At 35.8% G+C, this 25874-nt stretch overlaps 1 protein-coding gene across 1 annotated transcript; it reads left to right on the top strand.

Moving 5' to 3' along the window:
• Positions 1-5852: 5852 nt before the first annotated feature.
• Positions 5853-25740, top strand: LOC105436403. Its single transcript, XM_030985300.1, has 12 exons — positions 5853-6071; positions 10391-10500; positions 14120-14397; positions 15030-15141; positions 15541-15817; positions 16361-16516; positions 16681-16900; positions 18601-18708; positions 20232-20373; positions 20879-20980; positions 21438-21581; positions 22533-25740. The coding sequence occupies exons 2-12, from the start codon at positions 10408-10410 to the stop codon at positions 22653-22655; spliced, it is 1755 nt and encodes a 584-aa protein (XP_030841160.1). The 5' UTR covers positions 5853-6071; positions 10391-10407; the 3' UTR covers positions 22656-25740.
• The last annotated feature ends 134 nt before the right edge of the window (positions 25741-25874 follow it).

Genomic DNA, 25874 nt, shown 5'->3' with positions numbered 1-25874 from the left:
GATGATATCAATTTGCTATATGGGGGAGCGAGAGAGCATGAAAAGGTAATCTCTGCATAGGTCTCTGAATGCGGATCCAGGGATTGAATTGTGCCAGATTTGATTTCATATCTCGTTGAAGTCCTTGTATCCTTGCTTTGGTTGATTTTAACTCTTTCTTTGCTTTGCCAGGTGTCTCCACGTGTAATGCCACCCCAACAGTTTACATAAGGTTTAACAATACACGCACTGGTCAAATGCTGACCTGGGAGAGAACCACATACTATTGTTACGTCAATGTCTAATAACAATTTCATCTTTTCAGGAGTGATTCTAGAAAATACTTTTTTTAGGGGGGTGTTGACGAGGGCTTTGGGGGATATTGCGATAATTGCTTGCATGTGCTTCGCGATTTTTTTGGGGGGATGTGGATGGGGACTGGAGCTACAGCTGCTGCTTGCATGACGAAGGATTTAGCACTGATATGTAGTTTAAATTTAAATACCTTGATCCCGTTATTATTCTTACTTAATTCATGTAACAGAGAGCCGAATGTATGGACGGACATCACCCACCCCCCCCCCTCCCCCACGCCGCCAAGAAAAAAGAAACGGAAAACAAAACCAACTTGAAACAGCTTAACCATAACCCTAAATCTTTCTTAAATAAAAGCCCGGATCAATTGTTTCGGAATATGTGGAATCATTAATGTTTGAAAGTGAAAAATATATCAACATACTCTTCACCTCTATTCCTATAGATCATGATACTATTGCTTAGCCTTCCGATGATTATGCGTGTCAATTTTTGCGATTAGAGGAAGGTGTGTAGTTTTGATGAAAACAGTTTCAAAAAGAAATAGATTTGCACTAATTATTAAACCGTTACAGAACCATCTATTGTTCGGGGGCGCTTGAGAGCTTATAATAATGTAATCCCACAAAAATGTATGCAAGAAAACCGCTGAATCGGGCAACAAATGACGATAGGAAAATACAGGGGAAATCCCCAATTAGACAATGACGTCACGGTAAACATACTTCAAAATTTTCTGCCGTGCCAGTTTATGCTCTCTTTGGGGTCTGTTGACTCTTAACACTATACCATTGTCATGCACATGAACGTGGCTGAGAGGAGGGAGAGACTCTACTGTACAAACATGAACTTCAAAAGAAATGCCAATAATTCACAAGGTAAACATAGACTAGAATTCGAGGAGATCTCATTGTATTTCACAGAGCACATTAGCATGCGTAGCGATTAAAGCGATATATTTAAGTTAGCATACTGCACGAATAAAAAGAATATAATATTAGACTCTGCAAACTACCATTATTTCATGAACATGAACGTGGTTGACAGAGAGAGAGAGAGAGAGAGGGGGAAAGGAAAGAGAGAGAGAGAAAGAGGAGGAGGGAGAGAAAGAGAGAGAGAAAGAGAGAGAAAGAGAGAGAGGGGGAGCAAGGAAAGAGAGGAGAGAGAGAGAGGGGGAGAGAAAGAGAAAGAGAGGGAGAGAAAGAGAGAGAAAGAGAGAGAAAGAGAGGGAGGGGGAGCAAGGAAAGAGAGGAGAGAGAGAGAGGGGGGAGAGAGAGAGAAAGAGAGGGAGAGAAAGAGAGAGAGAGAAAGAGAGAGAGAAAGAGAGAAACATGGAGAGAGACATAGACAGAGAGAGAGAGAGACAGAGAGACAGACAGACATAGAGAGAGAGACAGAAATAAAATGAAAATGAGATGGGGAGAGAAGAAGACAAGAAACGGCGAACCTTACACGAAAACATGATACTCGCGCAAGAGTCGTTAGAGAGGCACTCCACGCCCCCTGTAGGTTAACGGTTGCTTTATGATGATATTAAATAAATGAATAAATATGTTTTCACTGTTTACCTACCATGCGATGACGAATCAATTTATTATTTAATCATAGCCTTAGTGGTTTCAACATGTTTAAAAAAACGTACCAATGGCGGATTAAGAGATTTTCTTGTCAGAATATTGTAAAACTTGCAATAGAATACACAAAAATACCTTCTCTTTTGAATTCAGCGGTTCTGTGATCTGTATTTACCTAGTCATGATTAATCTGCAATACTTCCTCACATAACCATTGTGATGAAAGTCTGTCGGGAAATTATTTGCTACCCCCCCCCCCCCCCTTCTTCTGACTGTACAGTTCAAATATGAACTTCGAGAAGAAGAAAAGAATGCCCATAATTCACAAGGTAAACACAAACTAGGACTTTTTGGAGATCTCACTATATTGGATCGCGGCTGCATGCGTAGAAAATTAAAATGATAGAAGTTAGCACACTGCACGAGTAAATAGGATATGTTTAATAAGGTCTTGGATTCATCGCAAACTTATAGTTCATAGTTCACGTTTAGCGAATATACACCTTGCAATATTATCTGTTTAGAGAAAAACGAATAATTTTTTAGGCTATATTAGTCAGATGATCTTTTTTTATACTAATGTTTATTCACCAAACTAGTAAACCAGTTATAATATCCCATAGGCAAAATTATAAAATATTTAAAGTGTATGTAACATCGATATCTCTACGGAGAACAACAATCATCTTGGTGGAGTGACAGTTTTTCATGTTATGCTTTCTTTGCCCTCAACCATTCAATGACTGTAATTACGATGTCAGAATACAAGCATACTTTATTTTAAAGATATTACATCATTTAATATACATCATCATCAATTCATACAGATATATTTAGCCATAATCATTATTTAGGGGACATAATATTCAGGAAATTAAAAGTACAAACAAATATTAAATTAAGGTACAAACAAATATCTAACCGCCGTGTAAACATTATAGCTCCATGAACTAGATCCTGCTTTTTATATAATTATAGTTGGCAAAGTACACACAGATAATGTTGAAGTAAACCAAAATATCAAACCAAAAGTTTCATTCACATCCATTCTATATTAGGCGGTCAAAAATATTGAATATTTCACCCAAAAACTATCGTTTTCATATTACTTTCCGTATGACTCAATATTTGCTATGTATCATGTATAGACTTGCATTTGCCTTTATTGTTATGCGTCTGATATACATGTACACTGCGAAACGAGGCGAAAGGTATGTTGAAGCAAATATCATGAAAGCAAAACAAAAGAAACATTTAAATGTATGTTTGCCTTTCGCTTTATTTAAGATTCTCTTAGTTGTGGCTGGGAAAGCACTGAACATTGTATTTATAAATTTAAACCTGATGTTCACATTGTATTCGCTAAATACAGCTATAGCTTATACAGGATTGTGCAGTCGGCACCAGGTGTAGGCAGCAAAAAAGAAAAAGAAAGAGCTTGATACTAAGATAAAATAGAGATGTAGATGGTAACTTTAAACATGACATGTTCCTCTCTAAGAGAATGTTTTAGGCAGCTATCTCTATTTATCTGGTTGAAGTTTTCCAGAGGTAATTGTTGCCAAGTGTCGTTAAGGTGATCCGCAGGATACATGTCGACTCAGGATGTCAGTAGATACTATACAATTCTTTAATGAGCAGGCCTCGTTAAGCTTATTTAGATCATAATGCGATTAAAGACTTATTCTTTTCCTTTTCCTTTCTTAAACAGTATACACTGTTGCACATAAAGTTGGAATATTTGTCTAGCTTAATATTTGTCTAGCTTAAAGGCCCGCACCAAGGCAAAGACGCGCTCATCCCGTGCATGGCTCCAGTTTCCAGTGGGACGTGTTCATCAGTTTTTTTTCTTTCTTACCGGTACTCTATCGGGGTACTTCTTCCTAATCTTCTCTCCTTCTTGTCTCCTCTTTTCGAAGGGATGTTCTTCTTTGTATAACCACTTTATTTTAAAGATTGCTGCCGAGATGGTTGCTACAGCAATCACCGAGTTGAAGGATCGCAATGGCTCCTCGCTGCAAGCAATAAAGAAATTTGGTAAATCAATAATGATAAATCAAAATCGATTTTAGCAACTGTCCACCAAAAAAAGTATACTCGCAGCGATTGATCAGTAATGTTCCGAGAAGATATAAACTAAAGTATCAAGTATACACATAGGCGCCGGAGTGGGGTGGCAGGGGGGGGGCAGTTGCCCCCCCCCCCCCCCAGTCAAAAAAGTGGGGGGGGGGGGCAAAACGCATTTTTGCCCCCTCCAAAAAAAAAAAAAGCAGTAAAGGAGTAAAGATGGTTGTATTTTTAACCCAAAAGTACAGAACAATAATAAAAACCAGAATTAAATCACATATAAAATTCCATTAAAAAAAGGAAGGTTAACATATAAAATTCCATTAAAAAAAAGGAAGGTTAACAGGAATTAAATTTCCTATAAATTGCGCATGCCACCTATATTTATCAATGGAGGTTTTTATAATAGCGATACGCGCATATCGTGGATATCTAGTGAGAGAATGGGAAACTGAGCGTGTCTGTTTTTTGTTATAGGGGTGAGAAGACATGAGCCCCTGAACGCTGGCGTACTGATGGGGGGGGGGGGGTATTTCTTATTCGATTCCAGTGATTTATAAATGTTGCTGAAATGACATGAATTTCCAGTATTTTTTCTCAATTTTTGTGTAAGTCATACCTTTTTATGCATTTGTTCGAAAATTAGAAATTCCAAAAAATTCCCAAATTTACAGTCGGGCGAAAAATATGCAAAACCGCTGGGCTCGGGGGCTCGAGCCCTCTCACTTTTTGAAAAAGTATGTTACAGAGAAAAAGAAAGAAAGAGAGGGAGAAAAATTAAGTGACCTGTCAATGTCACAAATGAAGCATCAAAATATGCTCATCTGACCGTAATTAAAACTTGAAACCCCAGAGCTTACAGGGGCTCCGCCCCCGGACTCCACCAAGGGCCCTAAGGCGGTCCCCTGGATGCTCATCTGACCATAATACCTAAAAAACCCGAGCTTCCGGGGCACTGCTCCCTGGACCCCACCAAGGGCCCTAACGCGGTCCCCTGGATGCTCCTCTGACCGTAATTAAATACCTAAAACCCCCAGGCTTCCGGGGGCTCTGCCCCCTGGACCCCACCAAGGGCCTAAGGTGGGCCCCTGGATGCTCATCTGACCGTAATTGAATACCTAAAATCCCTGAGCTTCCGGGGCTCTGCCCCCTGGACCCCACCAAGGGCCCTAAGGCGGGCCCCTGGATGCTCATTTGACCGTAATTAAATACCTAATACCCCTGAGCTTACCGGGGCTCTGCTCCTTGGACTCTCCGCCAATTAGTGACCTGCCAGCGTCACAAATAAGGTATCTTAATATGCTTATCTGACCGTAATTTAATGCCTAAAAACCGTGAGCTTCCGGGGGCTCAGCCCCTTGACCCCCTGCCGAGGCTCAGGCCCTGGACCCCAAGCCAATTTACGCTCTACCTGATCGTTAATATTCCACTTTGAAAAACGTTCCGCAGGGCCTGCATGTAACCTGTAAGAGAGGTGGTGATGCAGATTTTTCTTCTGCCCCCCCCCCCTCCAAACTTTTTGGCTCATTACATCACTGCCCCTGGAAGGTGAGCCCCCTGGAATGTTTGCCACCCCAATCCCAAACTGCTTCCGGCGCGCCTGAGTATACATTATTTTTATCGCAATCATTTCATAAAAAGAGGTTAAACAAAACTCATACCAACTTTACGGACAATATTACTGATTAGGAAACTGTAGAGCTAGGTAAATGCCCTTTAATATTTCCATCACAACCGCCCACCTACGCTGTGTGAGCAAACATGAGTTATTGAACGAGAGCAGTGAACAAGAACGAGTAAACACAAAATATATTAATTTCGCAAAATAATTCAGCTGGATGCTTCGTCAAACTTCCTCATTCGAGGGAGAATTGCTTTCATTTCGTTCACAATCAGGTTCGGAGTAACAACCGAAAGACAAGCATCGCTCCCACTACAAACTATCCACTACAATCAATATAGGGGAGCTCTTGTTTCAACAGCACTTTACTATCACGAGGGTCAATGTTGAGTTCAGATTTCTACATTTGACGTTCTTCCATATTCTTGGTTTGTGTGGACATTCATTTCAGCTTTTTACTTGACGAAGAAGAGGATTTAAGGGCCTTTTAGGTCATCTCTGTCGCGCAAATAGAGGTAAGCTAACAAAGGAATTTGACTGAATAATTTTACTTGATTTGTTAGAGATGAATCTCATTTACGGGCGCTGTGATAAGAATCAATTATATTAAAAAGGAATACACGTCATACACATATGTCGTAAGTCTTGCACATATACAGGGTGGATGTAGGGAGAGAGGGCGAGATAGAGACAAAGAGAGAGAGAGCGAGAGAGAGAGGGAGAGAGAGAGAGAGAGAAGAGCAGGAATGGCATAGCACGTTATTGTATTTGTATTTGTATTTATTAACATTTATTTCCTTCTCAACAGCACAATATAAAACACAATGTATATATACATGATATATGTAACAATTATTTCAACATAGAGTATACAGTAATTAATTCAGATACGGAAGGATGTAGCATGTTTTCCCCATTTGTTTTGGGGCTGGCTTATATAAATACTTTTATGTAAAATAGTAAGAGAGAGACAGGGGGGGGGGAGAGAAAGCAGGAGTGGCATAGCAATTTATATATTTTGGTGTAGCATGTTTTCCAGTTGTTTTGGGGGCTGGCTTATACAAATACATTTATGTAAAATAGTAAGCACTCCCGATGATCGGAGCTGGATGATAAAACTGATCCAGATAATCTATTCTTTCTTCATCTTCCCAGCAGCAAGATGATAAGTCAATTCCACGATACTGTAACCATCATGACGATAATCATGCTCACGTTGATGCTGATGATAATATTGATGATGATGGTGATGATGAAGATGATGATAAAGACGAAAATAGTAATGAGAATGAAAATGATGATAGAAAAGAAAATATAGAAAATACAAACAAACGATAATCTCCATACTCTTTACGATAATATATATTTTTTTTAAAAATGATTTGCAAGATAAATACACAGTTTTAATCCTCATTAAAACTTATGAAGCATAAATAGTTTCCTGAATATGGCGCACTGAAGCATTTAGTTCTACTAGGGTCACTCGATCTATTCTTTCTAATCACAACCATGATGAAAACAAATTGTATTGGTGATATTTGATATTTTCCTAGACAGTTGCGTAGACAGGCGCATGCTCGCAGTGGAAATTATCCGGGTTACATGTATCTGGGGATAGTCGTCTGATGAGCCACCTCTGAGCTGTTTGTTTGGGATAGTTGTCCGGTAGTAGTGGTCCGAGGGCAGTCTTGAAGGGTTAGTTGTCCGGGCTGTTTTGTGGAATAGTGGTCTGGGGTTAAATACCTGTGGAAGAAAGCAGCAGGGGGTTTCAGGTTGTGGTTTGGGGATAGTGGCCCAGGTTATTTGGTCACAGGTCAACTTTATTTACCCCCCCCCCCCTAAATGCACAAAATGCTATTATATAGCTGTTCCTGAATCAAGATCAAAGAAAATGATTGTAAAATAAATGTTAACATATATATATATATTGAGTGGGGCTTAATAGTGGGACATAACCAATACCAGATAGAAACATTGGTTAATGAATCATCCATTGATCTAGTTGTTAATCGATATCTATTTATATATTTCGACATCTTTAGCACACGCTTTTTTTGGTTTCTATTGTAATATTTCGATTTTGTCTGCATTGTTGCACACATTATACTGTGTTTTTGATGAATTTTGTGGAAATAATTAATTTATTTAATTTAATTAATTAATTTAATAAAAAAATGAATGAATTGAATTGATTTGAATGTGGTTCTAGGCAACCTACCCCCTGGACATCCACCCCGGATAACCACCCCAGTCGACTATCCCCTAGGACAACCACCCCCTACGATAACTATCCCCTAAAGCAACCACCCTCTAGGACGACTACCCCCGGACAACCACCTCCAGAAAAATATCCCCTAGGAAAGCTACCCCCGGACACCTGTCCTAGGGGGTAGTTTTCCTAGGGGTAGTTGTCTGGGGTAGTTGTCCGGGGGAGTTGTCCTGGGGGTAGTCGTCCTAGAGGGTGGTTGCCCTAGGGGTGGTTGTCCTAGGGGGTGGTTATCCTAGAGGGTAGTTGACTAGGGGTGGTTATCTAGGAGTGGATGTCCAGAGGGTAGGTGTCCGGATACAATATATATATATATATATATATATATATATATATATATATATATATATATATATATATATACATATATATATGGTCTTTATATTTAAACAAGTACGAGAAACATATTATCATCACGTGGATAAACATACGACTCATTCAGTCATTTAAGATGACCACCTTTGCAAAGCCTTTAAAAGACATTAAAGTCAGGAGATTTCAAAAGCCTTGCGCCTCACCTTTTGTATTGTGCGAGCATTCACTATGAATATGACGGACAAAGAAAGAGGACAAAATATACAGTTCCTCATTGTACCCTCAACAATGGCTGTGGTAGACAAAGGAACATCCCTTCACTGCTATTATGTAAAAATGTGTAGAACAGGTGTCACATGCATATTCACCTTTTCAACACATTTTACATAGTAGCAGTGAAGGGATGTTCCTTTGTCTACCACAGCAATTGTTGAGGGTAGAATGGGGAACTGTATATTTTGTCCTCTTTCTTTGTTCGTCATATTCATAGTGATTACCAAGACGTAATTATGTTACAAACATGAATCCTTCACGCAGTGCAATGGGGTTTTGAAATTGCCCTTGAGTTGATTTCTTGAAAGCCTTTAAGATCGATCGTGATTGTGAAAGTATCTTCAACTTTTGTATTTGTAAAAATAAGATAGTTCAGTACTGAATCGCCACTAAAAGGTTATGTAATTTTCATTTTTTGTTTAATCTGCGAGACACAAATCTTGATTTTTGTTTCTTTGTTAGTTGAAATCATTATATATCTCTTTTTCTGCGTTTGATAATTGTTGTTTCTGGTAAAACCTAGTGCAAATTACTCGATTTCATGTCATATGATCAATTTTATAATAAATTGGGTATGAAAAGAAAGCTGTGATTATATTTCATCCTATTATTTTGATGAATGAATATGAAATGGACTGAAAGTTCAAATAATGCAAACAAAATAATAAGGATCTAAGCATGGATATCAATCATTATAGCATAACTTAATGATACGGTAATCTATGATCACTATGAAGTTGTTAATGGAACTCGCTCTTAGTCGGGTAATATATATAGACATATATGTAGCTAACGAGCTAACGGTGACCATGCCCCCCCCCCTCAATTCACGGAACTTAGAGATCAAGACATTAACCCTACTCCTACTCCTAATCCTACCCCTCCGCAGGTGTTTGCTAGACGGGGAGGGTGGCAAATAACGACATATTGTAGGTATGTTGTCATTCTTTATGTCTCTAAGCTGCATTATAATACGAAGCAAACCAGGCGACGGGTGCGTCTATCAATACTCTCAAACTATATGAAAATAATGATATGCTATTTTGTCCTTAAATCCATAACGTATCAACAATCAACAGTGTGATATAGTAATATTACACGATTTCTTGTAACTTATTTACCAGTTTATATTTCCAAAACGGAAGTTGCAGGATTTTATTCAACACAATATTTTTTTCTTCAATGAAATGACAAATAATTTCACCAAAGAATGTGTACTATGTATGAGAATGAAACGAGTTAATTAAATTTGAATGAAATATCATAAGGAGGGAACGCAGGGGAAATACCCTTTCAACCGCTCTTTGTTATGAAATTTTCTCTCTCTCCTTCTCTCTTTCTCTTTCTCCATTTCTCTCTCTCTCTCTCACACGCACCCACCCACCCACACATCCACATCCACACACACACACACACACACACACACCCTCAAATGTGCTTCAACTTTGTAATAACGAATAAGTTACTTCAAACATGCGATTTATGAGGGATTTTAGGTGAATTTTATTCAACCTCCAGCGGGAAGGAAAAAAAGAATCGCATACCGCAGGATGTTTCACAGTAAACTTATTCATTGACTTTGCCTAAGGGTTCGAATCCAAAACGTCCTTTGGCAAACCATTTATCCTGTTGCAAATAGGCACCTGGCAATCGTTGAGGTAATTCATAATTGCACGGCCCCTAGTAAAACAGCGAATAAGCTGCTGAGGCTTCCTCGGGAAAACACATTGTTTTTATTATTTTGTATTATTGTTATTATTATCATTATTATAATTAGTATAATTATTATTATTATTATATAATCATTATCATTATCACTCTCGTATTCAATGCGCTATAAAATAAAAATATATTATCTTTATTACGTGAAAAAAATACAGTGACTCTTTTACAACTTATCTCAAGTAAATGTTTACTAGATATTTTTATGAACCAAATAAATAAACTCATGGCTAATTTATGTGTATTCCTTTCCTGCAGGAGTGTAACGTGAGACAATGGAGGACGATGCTCAAGAAAAAATCCATGAGGGATATCTCATCACAGGAGAGCAGAAGAATGTCGATGGAGGATCCACCGTTGATTTCAAGGTAGGAAAAAGGGTACTAGCCCCCCCCCCCCCTTGTCTTCGGGGCCACTATTTCTGACTATTATTGTGAGGCTTGGTGTTTATCGCTTCACTTGGTTATTACTTCATCAAGAATTATGTTTATATTGTTTAGCTTTCTTTTTTATGTTCACTATAAAGTGTTCAAATTGCATTTTTTTTAATACTGGGTCGCTTTATCACTAATAATGAAAATACTACCAAATGTCCAATACACTGTTCTATGTGCTAATTACTTCAATGTATTTCTGTTGCAAGCACAATGAATTTAGAGCTCCCAAGAATGCTCCTCCTAGTCGGGAGAGAATACCTACTGGTCATAGTAATCTTGAATTACTTTTCTCTTCTAGGCAGCCGTTATAATTATGTTTTTACTTTTTGTATATTGCATGTATGACTCGTACAAAATTGCCAAATAAATTATAATAAATATGTACATCAATTAAAAGCAGTGATTGTACACTGTTCACTTTGCATATACCCTTTGGACGATAACACTGTCATGAGGCGCGTCACAGACTGACGTAGTACTCCGTCTGACGTCTCTTGCGCTAAGAACCTTATTCTCGTTTCAAATGAGGCGTTATTTTCAGGCCTAGAACTGCATTATAGACTGACGCGGTTGTGAGCGTGACATTAGGGACTTTTCGATTCGCACGAAGACAATAGGTCTATGCTACGATCGACGTCCTTTTAAAGCACTGCCTTGAATGGACGTCACACGTATCAGTCCACGCAAATATACAAGTCCCTAATGTGCGATATTGGCCTTTACCCTATGCGTGACAAGATAAAGGGTGACAAAGAATCAAAGTTCAGCTCAATTCAATAAAATGTCTTTCTTTGCTTGAATATATTATGTCTATACCAGCATGAGGTGCATTCAATCTGGAAGGCCAAGCAAATACGCCTTTCCTCTTAAGGAAAATATTACATGGATCTGTATAGGAAAAAAAATTAGCTAAAGCTCGCGGGCAAATTTTCCAGACAACTTCCATCCGGTTGATTATTCCAATATGAATCATGATGCTTCTTCCAAAATAATCACCACTATTCTAGCTGAATTGATTGTCCTAGGACCAATTGGACCGTTTATTATGTATTATGGGAAGGTGCGTGTGTGGGTGTGTGCGTGCGTGCGTGAGTGTATGTGTGTGTGTGTTTGTGCGTTGGGCTTGTATGTGTGTGTGAGTGTGCGTGTGTGTGTGTGAGTTTGTGTGCGTGCGTGTTGTATGTTGTGTGTGTGTGCGCGAGATGAATTATTCCTATTACGAACGTAACCGTCCTTCTTGGAAATCATTCATCCCATCCGAGTAATAAACTTTCTTTAACGGATGCCCATTTGCACTGATGCTGATGAATTATGATTATCAAGTTCATATCAAGATGTTTATTCTTTTGTTTATAAAGCAAAATAATCAGACCGGAAAGTTTTTTTTTAATATGACAAAGTTAATAAACGCACAAATTGGAAGCGGATACACAAAGATCTCGGTTTCTATTTAATGACAAAAATGTATTTAAGATCAAGTACATACGAAACCAAAAAAGGATAATAGTGCAGGACAATGATGCAATATTATTACTACACACTGCTATAAGTATTTAAAGTATACAACAGTTGGCATGTGACAGGTGTATATTTTTAAAAGCAATGAGCTTTATTAGGGTAACATGAACCTTGAAATATCGCGTTGAATGGTTTCTGTATTCCAGCAAGATAAATTTAACTCCGTTATAACCCATCTCCTGCGACAAAACAAATAACTATTTGGTGCAGCTGTGATATAGTATAGTCCATATTAATAATGAAGGCCACGTATCAGTTTATTTGTAAATTAATTTGTTGATGTGATTCGATGTCATTTCATTGTATCTTTACATTTAGTCCGAACTTCTCGAATTAATACAATTGATAGCTACAATATTTACAAAATATTAACTTATTCTATTGCAATGTATTTTATTCTCGACATAAACAACATTTGGGTGCCATGCTGCCGTGAGTGTTATTGTCTAAATAAAAGAACAAAATTGGCTGCTATTACTAATTTTGAATAAAAATGATACTCATAAAAGTGCATTCCCTTTTTCATTTGACATTACATCAAAACAAATACTGAAATTTAGGGAAAAAGTCAAGTACGACTGAGTTACAGATGGATGTAGGTCTATGACGAACTAGCCGAATTATTGACCACATAGACAATAGTTAAACCACAAGATTTGTGTGATTCATGGATCCAAAATGTTTGAATTTATGACACGAGATGGTTTATGCAAAGAAAACCAGATATAGAACATTTGTCATTTTACCTTTTTTAAGTATTGTGACTTGGCCTGTATATTACAGTTTTCGACTGAATATTTGTACTCTCCATGTAATTACATCATTTTGCAATGACTTATCACTTCATGTATGTCTGATGACACCAGGCACATGTCAGTGGTTCAAAATTGCTCACTAAACCGCTACAATAGAAGCATTAAGGTACCTGCATAATTGAACCTTTGTTCAGGTGCAGCTCTTACAACCTATTCATGGCAGTAGAGGTTAACATTGCCACCTCAATCTCGCGGTTCAATGCTGTACCTATTTAACACACGCTTAATTCGTTCTAGGGACAAAATGTGAACTATTTTATGATGAAATTTGATCCTTTTCAGGAATTCTGTTATTTTGATGTAGATTGAAACCGCTATTCATTTTAAAGGTGTGTACATTTACGATTTTCCCACAGTAAAACAAATTTTCCATTCTTTAAATAAATCAGGTTTATCCTTTTTTCACCAAAATGTATAACATCGCGCATTTAAGTTCCCATGAATTAAAACATTCATTGATGATCTATGTACGACGACGGCGCCGATGATAATGATGAAGAGATGATGATGATGATGATGACGATGATGATAATGATGATGATGATAATGATGATGATGATGAAGAGATAATGATGATGATTTTGATGTTGATGATTATGATGATAATGATGATGTACTATCCTTGAAAGCCATTTTAGTACCCAGTGACTAGTTGGCTTAGTAGACTGTTGCTAATAAAGTTTTCATGAAATGATTCTGATAAAATGATTTATTTTTACTGGGTAAATTCTAAATTCTAAAAACATTACAAATCAATTGCTATGACTCTTTAGATAAAAAAACAACAAAGTTATTGGAAGATATGGACTTTATTCATCAAGAATAAATAAATGTTATCACAATCATTAATTAAAATGTATTGAAACTTCATGGGCAACAGTATATCTATTTCTTAAATCGATGATTAAAAGTCATGTCGTAGAAATCAACTTTAGATGTTAAAAAGGTAAACATTCGTTACAATTAAAAACAAATTGATTTTTGTGGATTTAGGGATTTAGTTATCACATAGATTTTCTATAAATTATTACTGACTTCAATAATACATTAGTGATGAATGTAGAAAGATTACTGCCTCAGCTTTAGGATAATGATTTGAATATTATGATTCCAAAGGTTGATTTTTGAGGGATTTGTCATACATTCCTTTGACTGATTGGATTTATTAGTAATGTCAGCCTAATTGTCTCTTTATTTCGTTTATAACTTAAAAATAGAAACGGAACAAGGTCTATTTCGTTCTCTGGAAGCGTGGAAAACATCTTTACAATCTGGAAGGTTTTACAAACGAAGCGGCGTTCAAAGGGAGGAGGAAGAGCTCCGTCAATGTGTTTGGAGGTAGAAAGAAATCTCTCGGTTCTAGTAGGATCCCATCTCACATTCTGACGTCAAGGGTCAACGTTCATTGTATGGACATGAAGATAGGTCGAAAAACAAATCACGTGATCATTCTCATACACTCCAAGATTCCCTATTACTTCAAAACAATGAAAGAGTAAGTGCGACATTTAGCAATTACATTAAGCTTAAGTAAAATATTTGGAATGGCAATGTAGCTTTCCGCCTTATGCGTCTTCTAATGATTTCATTAAACACTGCACAACGTTATGAAATAAATCATTATTCAATCAGAAATCTATACAGAACAATCCTGACGAGCAAGCAATTGTGATTTTGTTGTTGTTGGAGGATATTAGTTGACGATTATTTTATGCGGTCTCCTTTACAAACAAATATCCCTTCACCAAAATATTACTCTCAGGTTTCTCTCGCTTTTCATAACATTTGTTAAATCCTTTTTTGTTTAATATCAGGTATGTTATCCGTTCCTTTCGAAAAACCTTATTACAATATATTTCTGACGGGCAGGATAATGGTACTTACTGGATGATCCTTCAAAACACCCCTTGTGAATTGAAGCTAGAGGTGGTAGTAGTGATGGTGGTGGTGGTGGAGGAGAGGGGGCCAATGAGAAGGGCTTCCTAAAATTGAGTTGCATCCCTGTTTTTCTTTCACATACGAGTCACAACTCTTTTCCTGATATCATACTGCTTCAGTTTTCTACAAGGTATTGGAGTCGCATGATTGAATGTTATTCTCGAATTTCTTATTTTGATTCCTCGATAGGCAAGACATCAAACCTTGGTATAAAGCTTTTTCTCGTGTATCTAAAGACATGGAGACGAGGAATGAAGACAGAAAACCTTCAGAAGATGTGGTCCTTCGTGTTAAAAATCCTGTAAGTCAACTGCAGTGTTTTTTTTTTTTATGATGATTTTATCAATAATAATAATAATAATAATAATAATAATAATAATAATAAGGATCAAAATAATAATAGTCATAATAAAAAAAAGAATTCAAAAATAGCTATAATGATAATAATGATTATGATACTAATGATTTAAATGGCAATTACAATAATAATGGTAGTTTATTTATAAAATAAGGTATAATTTTATATTACTGATAAAAAAAAACGAAATCCTTTTCTTGTGGGCACATTCCGAAAACTTAGGGCGATTTTTCTTTGATTGTTTGAATTCTGTCAGGATAAATAAAGTGGTTAACACCAGCTGAGAAAATATTCCAAACCTGTCAAACTGATAACCCTTTTTTATTAACTATTCCATTTCAGAACACCAATAGCACGGCGAGTAGGGACAGCGGTCGAAGTTCGGATGCATCCTCCGCGCGATCGTCAGTAGATTCGTCTGGTAGTCGTAATAGTGACATCATCAGTAGCTGCCCTCCATCACCATCGTTCATCCCGAATAACATCGTGTTCGAGATGGATGAAACGGAGGACCACGGGGAGGACGATGATGAGGATCACATCACACCGTTATCATCTGGGCAGAAGGCACGGCGAAAACTCGCAAGGTCGATTATCTACAAGAAGGTAGAACGAAGTGGTAGGTTCAACTCAAAAAGTGTTACATGTAAATTTAAATAAACTCTCTACTTTTACACATGAATGATATTTTCTTTGATTAAATTTCAAAAAGTGACAAGACGATAATAAAATATTGTCAATGTGCAAACACATGAATAGAATGTCAGAAAGTATAGCATCTAATGTACAATTATTGCATATTAGTGCAAATCATGCTGATTATATTAATCGTATTCTGATTGATAATTGCCACGAAAATGCCTGAAAATAATGTGAAAACTGCGAATATTCTGGATGTTCAGTAAATTCAACTATTGATATCTCCTGACTCAAGGAAACATTTTCATGTCAGATATTGTCGAGCGTGACAATAGCCGACAAACGAATTCTAATTATGTTGGTGTCGTGTCCAATTTTCTCAATGAATAATTAAAAAGAAATTGCACTTGATATTGAGTTCAAACTATGTGAATGACACTTAATAATAAATAAAAAACAAACAATATAATGACAATAAGAACGGGAATAACATTAAAGTATAATTTTGTCTCTGTTCTCCTAGACTCGTCTGGTGAATGTAAGAAGAAGTATGACTATACCGAGGCGAGTCATATGGTATATGATTCTGTGATTCGAACAAGCATCGCTGGCGATGACGAGTGCGATGCTCCTCCAAACTTACCACAAAAGAGAAGAGGTCGTCGAGGTTCAGAACCAAGTAAGAATCAAACTTACCATAAATTCTATCTCTTTCTTTCTCTCTCTCCCTCTCTTTACAAAAATATAAAGTGTATACTACCCATGACACAAATGCTAATCAATAACATTACAGTAATAAGCAGTATCAATGTGGCAATTCTAATGTCTACCTCCACGTTCTAGATCTACAGGTACCGGACGTATTTCGTCATCGTCGGGATCAGAGCCATTCTCCCAAACTAGACAGGCAAAGAATCCCTGAAGAGGGGTCACCCCCTCCCCTCCCAGCCAGACCCCCTTCACATTATTATGAGAACACTCGCAGGATGTCTGTTCCAACTCTTCCAAGCTCACACAAGCCTGATAGTCAGCAAGAAAAGGGCCCTAAAGTAGTAGATATCAGGTCAGTATATACACTCTATAAACATAGATTTTACTTCATTTATTTTTCTTTATATTTATTCCCCTCTCCACAAATATCTGTTCCTCTCTTCCATTCCTTTTGTCTTTGTCTTATTTTTGTTTTAACATATCACTTTTTATTGTATACTCGGGCCAACCCGACACCAACTCAGGAGGGGTTCTAGAAAAATAAGGAAGGGGGCGCTTTGGGGTGATTGGGGGTTCTTGCATTAACATTTATATTTAAACAATTTATAGAAGCCCTTCTTCACTACCTCCTTGCTTAATAGGATTATACTGATTCCTTCCGGCCGTATTATCATAATGCTTTTGATATGAAAAGCAAGTTACATTATGCATGAACATAATGTTTTCGTCTTAGTTATGTCATATTTTACTTAAAGATAAACTTGAGTTCTGGTTTTTAAAAAAAGAATTCTCAAACAATCAAACAAAACTTACACTGAATGTTCAAGATTACAAATAAATGTCATGTGCCAAACAATTTTGGTAGAAAATGTATACTGGCTGAGTAATGAGCATAAAAAGATAAGGAAATCAAGATAAGTAGGCCCGACACCATTTGTGTAGTCCCATATTCATCTTTCTGTGTACAGTGTTTGTAAATTTACCAAGACTGGGCCAAATTTATTATGATTTTGATGACTCCAGAACCTTGCAGTACACACCGATACTTACATGCTACATGATCAACCTTTTCTGATTCATTCGACACCTTTTCTTTCACAATGCAATCGCATGACCAGAACCCAACTTTATCTTTAATTCCCCGAATTGCTAGCTAAGTATTTGTGATGATTATCTCATTATCATTAGCAGTATCTAGTATTATAACTTCATGTTAATGTTCTTCTCTTATTGCTTGTGTACATATGATGCTTACGATTATACACTTAGTATATCTTTACCCTGTAAAACATTTCGCAAAACAGCCACAATTAATTACTTTATTAATAGACCATTAAAGTATCAATTGCATTATCAACTAATGTTCTTTTATTAATATTATACAATTTGAATATTTCGTAAGATGTGATACAAAATTGAATATCAAACCTTTACTAAATGATTTGAAGCTATATAAAATCCGATCAGTTGACGTTTGTTTGAGATATCTCATAACATATGTTGGCGTTATTGGACAATCACAGCAAATTATCTTTTTGAAATATATCTTTGCGAATATGGCCCTTAATGAGAAAGTTGAGTTCTGGGAAGAGGTGAAAAATAATTTGTGAGCGTTATCATTCTTATTATGCAAGTATGGAAGAACATCAGATAAGACATGTTCCCTGAAAAGCATGGCTCTTCAAATGCCTTCATATTCGTGTTCGTGTAGTCCCATATACATCATTCTGTGTACAGTGTTTGTAACTTTACCAAGACTTGGCCCAATTTCTTATCATTTTGATGATTCCAGAACCTTGCAATACACACACATTTTATATGCTAGATGATCAACCTTTTCTTTCACAATGCAATCGCATGACCAGAACTCAACTTCATCTTTAATCGCGTCCAATTTATCTAGATTTCGTCTGTCTGAGTTATATTCGATTTGCTTTATGATTATGTTAATTGTTTGGCGGAGAGTTTTAAATAAAACAGTTTTAAGATTTCAACTCGATGTGATAGTGACTAAACAAACCTAACTTGACCTCTCTCTTTCTAAAAAAATAGTTTCTTGATGTGGGAGCAGTCCAAGGGAGCGGATGGCATCGTGGTTGAATTCTCTAAAGCTGAGTTACTGGATTCAGTAGTCTTAATCACCATCAATAACGAAGTTTGGTATGTTTTCATATTGAATCCTTTTGTTTGAATTTGCTATTTTGTATTTGCTATCTCAAATATCTGACGCAAAAAATATCCTAAGGTTAGGATAGTTATAAATTGTTGTTATCCTATATTACGATTTTAGTTTGTTCCTTACTTTTGTAACTCTCGCAATTTTATTGTTTATCGATGTCATTTATTATTTGTAACTTGATATTTTCTGGTATTTTAAGTTAAACGTTTTCTGTTTCTGTTCTTTTGTTAATTTTGTTGTTTTTCATGTATTTTGTATGTTGCAGCAGGGCGTCATTGTAAAGTAGTTTTTTTTTTATCTGAATGACCTTTCCTGCTTTGTAAAGAAGACATGAATAAAAAAAAAATAAGCAACCGAGGTTAACAAATTCGAGTGTCTGATTAACCATTTTGGCTGCTTATAAAATGGCGTCCACATTTTGTCAGTATCCTGTTGCCCTTATTCTTTCATTATTATTGGATAGGGACTGTTTTCATACATCAGACGCTTATTTCTTCTTTTTCTCACACGGTGTACTTGCCGTCAACATGTCATATTGTTAGGAAGATAATTATTACTTTGTTAGCTTTCCGTAGCGTGAAATTAAACTGTTACATTTAGGATCAAATAACAGAAAAATAGTTTTAAGAACATTCCGTCACGATTTCCTAATAGCAGTTGGATAATTGTATTTCAAGGTTTTTGAAATGAACATGAATGCAGATTGCGGACAGGGAAGTAGGTGATTTTATTCGTAGCATGACAAAGTGTTTGAATTGACATGATTGATGTATTGGTACAATGAAAATAATTTCATCCACTATTTGATCTTTCTGTCTATTGGAATTCAAGGATCATTGCCTCCGAAGCCGTGAAAAGAAATTACAGTAACCATGATAATAGACAATGCAACAAATTATCAGAAAACTGTCATATTGAACCTGAATAACAAATAAATTGAAAACAATTAAGGCATACCGATGTTAAATACTTTTGACAGAAGTACAAAAGTACTTTCAGATTCAGATTCAGATTCAAATTTTATTGTCTACTTTAAAAAACACAGAAATTTGCCCTCCACTAGCAGGATATAACAATGACACATTCCTTCAAATGCGTGATTTTTTTGGTCAAAAGACCATGTGATATAATGATATTCATGTTGGCCATGTTGGTGAATAACAAAAGAAGAGATACTGAACCGCTATCATTGTAGCATATAGCTATATCATTTGAGGTTATCATAACATACTTATTCCATGCACCCTTTCAACTACAGCATGCTTAAGGAATATCAAATCTTGACTATGTAGGGACAGTAAGGATTAAAATGTATCCTCGACCCGGTAAGGTATCCACGCCCCCTAAACATGTCCAGTAAATTTTGTCCTATGATAATGTTGTTCACACCAAACGCAGAGGGTGATAAGAGTTGTATTCTTTCCCCCAAGTTATCACTAAGCAATAACGAAAAACCATTATCCTATTTAAAAGTTAAACTATTCATAATTATTCTGCTTTTCAGGGTTGCTGGCTGGAAGAAAGACCTGAACAGTCAGTTGTATGGTAGGCTACATGTGGGTGATAAACTGCGTCAAATTAATACCCAAGTAGTGACATCAGCAGAACTTGCCATGGAATTCATCCGAACAACAGCTATCGATAAGGTAATAATTATAGTTTGATAATGATATATCCTTTCTATACATTACTTATAGCTGAAGACCATCCATTAACTCTGAAAAATAATCATTTTCTTTAATTTTTTTTAATTTAATTTTCAATTTCTTTAATGCCGACATATTATACCCAGGTGCAATTATAGAAGAATAATTGGGTGGGGGCGGGGGTTGGGGCGGCTGAGAGAGATTTGGGTTTTTGAATTAATTTTTTCCATGTAACCTCATTTAATTCCTTTAAAATGGTGCAAATTTATTTCGAGAGGGGGTTGACCATATTAGAGTCTTCCACTTTTCTTTTAGGACTGTTCCTGATTATGTTTTTGGAGTGATAAGAGGACACTGTGAGAATCAACATTTAAATTGTCACTATAGAATGATTTATCACACTCAACTTACAGCCAGGATCAATCTCAGCGTTTAATGTACTTCTATAGGTAGAATAATATTGAAATTTAAAGAAAGTGTGTTATTTGTTTTCTCTATCCTACAGATAGAAATCACACTGTATCGGTTACCAAATGCAAACATACTGAACCTTAACAGATCTGATCGCAGTAAACAGTGGGGTATTCATCTCAAGTCTAACATCGAGGTAGGTACAACATAACTTTTTCTACCCAGGCTGACCAAATCGTCATAAATAAATAAATGTGAATGAAGCCTTTGTGAAAACCAATCTATCAAACAAAACATTATGAGCGTTTGAAGAGTATGCTATAAAATGTATCGTGTTATTTTTTCGTAAAAAAGCACTTTGAATTTGTAAAAAAAAACAATGTCAATTAGAAATTTAACGAGTCATAGTGGCTAATTTTGGTAAAATAAAAGTGTTAAGTTGTAGAAACACGATATTTAAAGATATGTAGGTTCACGAGGAGAAACACAATTTCAAGTTTTTCATACCAGCTGCTGAATTCGAGGGGCTATAATTTTAGGATACTAAACGTCAAACTGTGATTCAATGTATGATTTTTGCTCTTTCCATGGTTAAACCATAAAAGCTGTACAATGAATACAAATTTGTCTTTTTCAATCGTGGTCTCTGGCAGATTAAATCGCTAGCGGAGGGTCCTGCTGTGAAGGAGGGGCTTACACCAAAGGCTAAGGCTTTCTTCTCGGGAAAACCTTGTGACTGGGTCATCACCGAGATCAGTCACCAACGCGTTCCTCTCGTCAAGAGTAGCAAAAATCAGGTAAATAAAACAAATTTTATTTGAGGAACTAAACTTGCATGAGTATCAAAGGGAAAAAATAAAGCATTAGAGTAGGACCTTCATTCTTTAGATTTGGGTTTCCCCTACCTTTTTCCTTTATTTTTTTAATTGTTTGGCTTCCTAATCGAACCGTTCTAACGATTTTCAAAATGTTTAGTTTAATCAACTGTGATTTATTTGAAGTTAAATTACTTTGCCTTTTATGATTACTAAACCTATCGTTCCGCCTTGATCGAAGGTTTTAATAACTTTCAATTCCACTCAATTCAATTCTTATTCATTTGGCAAAAGATCAAAATAAAAATTACATCATTACAAATACCGGGATTGCTAACATAAGTTAAAAAAAACTTGTTAACACGCAACCCCAAACATAAAAAGATACAGATACAATACAATACAAAACGATACGATACAATACAATTCAATACTAATGATGTTACATACTAACAAAAATATTAATCAATTACGTATTTCAATAAATCAATTAGTGGCAAGTATTTGTTATTTTCAGTTTCACTTTCAATTCGTTGTGGTTCGTTATACCCTTTAAATGATTACACATGGAGTTCCATTTATGAGGACCTTGATATCTAATTTATTTATTTTTCCAAAGTGAGTTAATGAATTTTGGTAGATGGAAGTCATTTTTTTTCTTGTATGAAATTAGTGGACATCCGAGTTCAAACAAAAACTGTCATCAAATGCTACTGGTAACATAGTATTTTTGAGTTAATACATAAATAATGAAGTACCTTGAGAAAGAATATCTGGAAGTTTGAGTAATTTTAATGACTTAAACCATGGAGAGGTGTGCGCCCTGAAGGGAGCGTTGCAGCATAACCGAACTTGATTTGTTCACATGATAATCATGAGGACTATTATTTATGAAATGTATTTTGTTTTCTCGTCGATGTTGACAATTTGTAGGATTTGGTGAAAGCTGAACTCGAAGAGGACCATTTAGTAATCCCAATGGTAGTACAACCTCATGACTTCATCAAGAAACTTACTGAAGCTATTGAGAAGAAACGGGGCTCTCAGTTCTACTGAAAGTCGTCACCTTCGACTGCCCTACGACGCAATCAAGCGATCACTGGCTCGATATCCTTATCGGCATTCCTTGCCATCTTGATGCAGAACTACGTCTTACTTGCAGGTATATCTGCCATTTTGAAGAGAACACAGAATGTAATAGAGTGGGTTTTAACGTGTGATGACCAAGGACATCAGCACAAAGTAAATACCATTCAGGGTTGGCTGGTGATGTGAAAGTGCACTCTGTTATTACCAGTCCATGAGTTGATGTTTGTGGTCTCGGAATGCTTACATATTATTCTAAACTTGTGCAACAGGTTGGTAACTGTGATTTTGGTTTCGCACGTTCATGAAATGTGCCTTCTGACACGACGATGTTGACAGTGAAAAGAAAATAAGCAATGAAAGAACAGCTAAAATACAGAGCACATTCGGGAGGTTTGACAGTCACAAATTGCGGTCCAAATCTATACCAGTAAAGTTTCGCGATGAAATCATCATTATTATCACAAACAACATCCTTCCTATACCATCAATACATATTTCTGAAAAATGTAACTACATTTTGGAAGTTTTTTCACTGGGATGTTAGAAAAACAATGCATTATTGTTCACAACACCCATGTGGCGTTATATTTCTGTTTTAAAAAGCATTTAAAGGCTCAGTACATTATATCTTTGACAGTAGAAAAGTTTGAATACACTGTACACTGTCGCCCATAAAGTTGGCCTTTTTCTTGGCTCATTTCTTGGCTTATTTCTTGAAATGATTGTTATTGTGTATGTGGCATTCGATGAGTTGTGACTGTTGTGTCATATGTGATCGTGATTGTGCTTTAATCTTTGGCATTTCGACTTAATTCGTTTGATATTGTAGTATTTTTTGTATATATATATACTGAATTTGTATAATGTATTCTGTTTCAATGTTTGTTTGTATCTCTTCCGTTGAGATGTCAGCATGATCGTATCTTTAATTTCAGATTTTGACATTTTGACAGTTTTTAAAAGGGAAGTCTACCCTGATATCGAGTTGGTTTTTAATAGAAGCAGAAAAATAAGAGGGACAGGTCAGCGAAAGTTTGGGCAAATTCCGATTAAAAATAAGAAAGCCATTAATTATTTGAGTTGAGATCAATCAAATACAAACTAGCAAATCTGTATAGGCTACGTATCTTTCAAGGTCCCCTCCAATTTGCTCTATGTACTTAACAAAATATTAACAAAAAACTTTCTTTGACCATAAATTGATATCGGGGTGGACTTCGCATTTCATTTCAATTCCAAACATACCAGAGTAGAAAATAACAAAGATCTTCATATTATTTCATGTCCCGGTAATTTAAATGTTCTCATTTGATAATATATATGAATGTGTACACATAACTCTAATATCGAAGCAGGGTATCGCAATCCTGTAAAGAAAAATATAATCTTAATGATTCATATATGTATGTTATATCTCATATATTCAAGTCGCATAAGACGTAATTATACACACTGGTACATCGTGTACTCAGATTAGTGATGGCATGTTACAGAAAAAATGAAAACTCTAATTATGTTGGTGCTCATATACTTGGAAAGCCGCAGAGTGTAAAAATTAGAAAAAGTAGCATAATACAGATAATATCTAGACATACTAGTTTGATATACTGATTCATGTCAGCCACAATACAATTTATTGAGTCAGGTTATTTCATTTTATAATTTAGCAAGTCTTTACAATGCATTCTAATCTAAGTAAATATGGTGAAAAGATGTTTGTTATTTCCACATACAACATTTATCGCATATAACACCAAAAAACACCTTGTAAAACAAATATCATTCAAGAGCCTTGCTACTCCCCGATCACCAAGAAGAGTCAAGGCAGTACAAGCTGGAAAATAATTCACAGATTGTTATGAGTTATTAACCTTAATTGATGACTTAGTCTGAAAAATGAATGTCAATCTGAAGAAAAAAATTGTTCCTACATTGATTACATTATGAACATCGGTTTCAAAGCTTTCTTACTGCTTTAATAATATAATTGGACATGGTCTACCTGTGCAATGATAACAATCCAGATGTTTAAGCTTTATTATATAATGACCTTGCTTGGCACAAAATGACAACTTAATAATAAGGGTATAAACAGCATGGCCCTTACATGAAGGTGTTAACGCATTTAGTGAGCTTCTAATATCTTGTTCTTTGTGCCGAATTGTACAATGCATTGACAATACATTAGTGGATATACAATTATTTTCTAAATATTTATGTATTCTGTTTTCATGGTTACTTGTAGATTATAATAGATTGCTGTATTTATTTTTAAATGTATTTATAGATGTTTGCCAATTTACCCTTGTATGTTGTTAATACCGATATGAAATATGGATTGTAAACGCAACAATAACGTCCGAAAAAAATCCAGATACTTTTCGTAACAACTGGGATCCCTCAGTGAAATATATTTACTTATGAAGTTATCAAGCTTGTGAATAAATAACAGTGTACATGAAATATATAGGTCTAGTTTTTTAATAGTCTGCTAAACATGAAGGGGCAAATTGGTAAGTTCCCTAAAGAGGAGAGTATGTGAACTGTCTTATGTAAAGCGTACATGTAAATCTATATACCGCTTAGTCAAACTGTTTAGATATTCCACTGCATTAAATGATGCCGGTGATGGATGTGTATTATAAGCATGAGATCAATGCCTCTACAGACCATTGTACAAACCTTCACTTCATATTATTCGTTTGCAAGTCATAAAACGGACAATTCTAGTCAAGGTTTAATTTTCTTAGTAGTAAAAAGATTCAGAATGAAGGCTGATAAACTATAATCTGTCATTGTGACATATTTAGAAGTTATGAGAGCTGATGAATGTGTTTTATAGATAAAGTATAAACTTGAGGTCCATGCGTACTTACAAAAATGTAAATCTATTCGGCGGGCATCCATTTCAACTTTTATGGCGGGTACCAGATTACATACAGGAATTTATTAATTCCAACGTTGCATTTATTTGTAATTTTTTTGTTAGTTGATTGTTAAAAGGCAATGTAATCATTTTTATTCAAAGTGCTGGTTCACATTAAATAATATGTTGATATGTTTATATAAACTTGTATGTCTCATTTCTTTTGAACATATCCGTCTTTAAAGATCAGGAACACAACCTGGTTTCGAGAGAAAGTGTGTGTTTTCAGAGGTAGACGAGAATTATATTAATATACGGTG

Source organism: Strongylocentrotus purpuratus, unplaced genomic scaffold (genome assembly GCF_000002235.5).
Source record: "Strongylocentrotus purpuratus isolate Spur 01 unplaced genomic scaffold, Spur_5.0 spur5_scaffold_15, whole genome shotgun sequence".
NCBI classification, from domain to species: domain Eukaryota; kingdom Metazoa; phylum Echinodermata; class Echinoidea; order Camarodonta; family Strongylocentrotidae; genus Strongylocentrotus; species Strongylocentrotus purpuratus.
This window is presented reverse-complemented; position numbering and strand designations above follow the sequence as displayed.

What these genes read in the sequence shown, in the direction of transcription:
- LOC105436403 (XM_030985300.1), top strand. Translation starts at nt 10,408, where the DNA reads ATGGAGGACGATGCTCAAGAAAAAATCCATGAGGGATATCTCATCACA. An exon ending in CCTAAAGTAGTAGATATCAG is followed by an intron (nt 16,901 to 18,600) that starts GTCAGTATATAC and finishes CTAAAAAAATAG; the next exon opens with TTTCTTGATGTGGGAGCAGT. An exon ending in ACCATCAATAACGAAGTTTG is followed by an intron (nt 18,709 to 20,231) that starts GTATGTTTTCAT and finishes TCTGCTTTTCAG; the next exon opens with GGTTGCTGGCTGGAAGAAAG.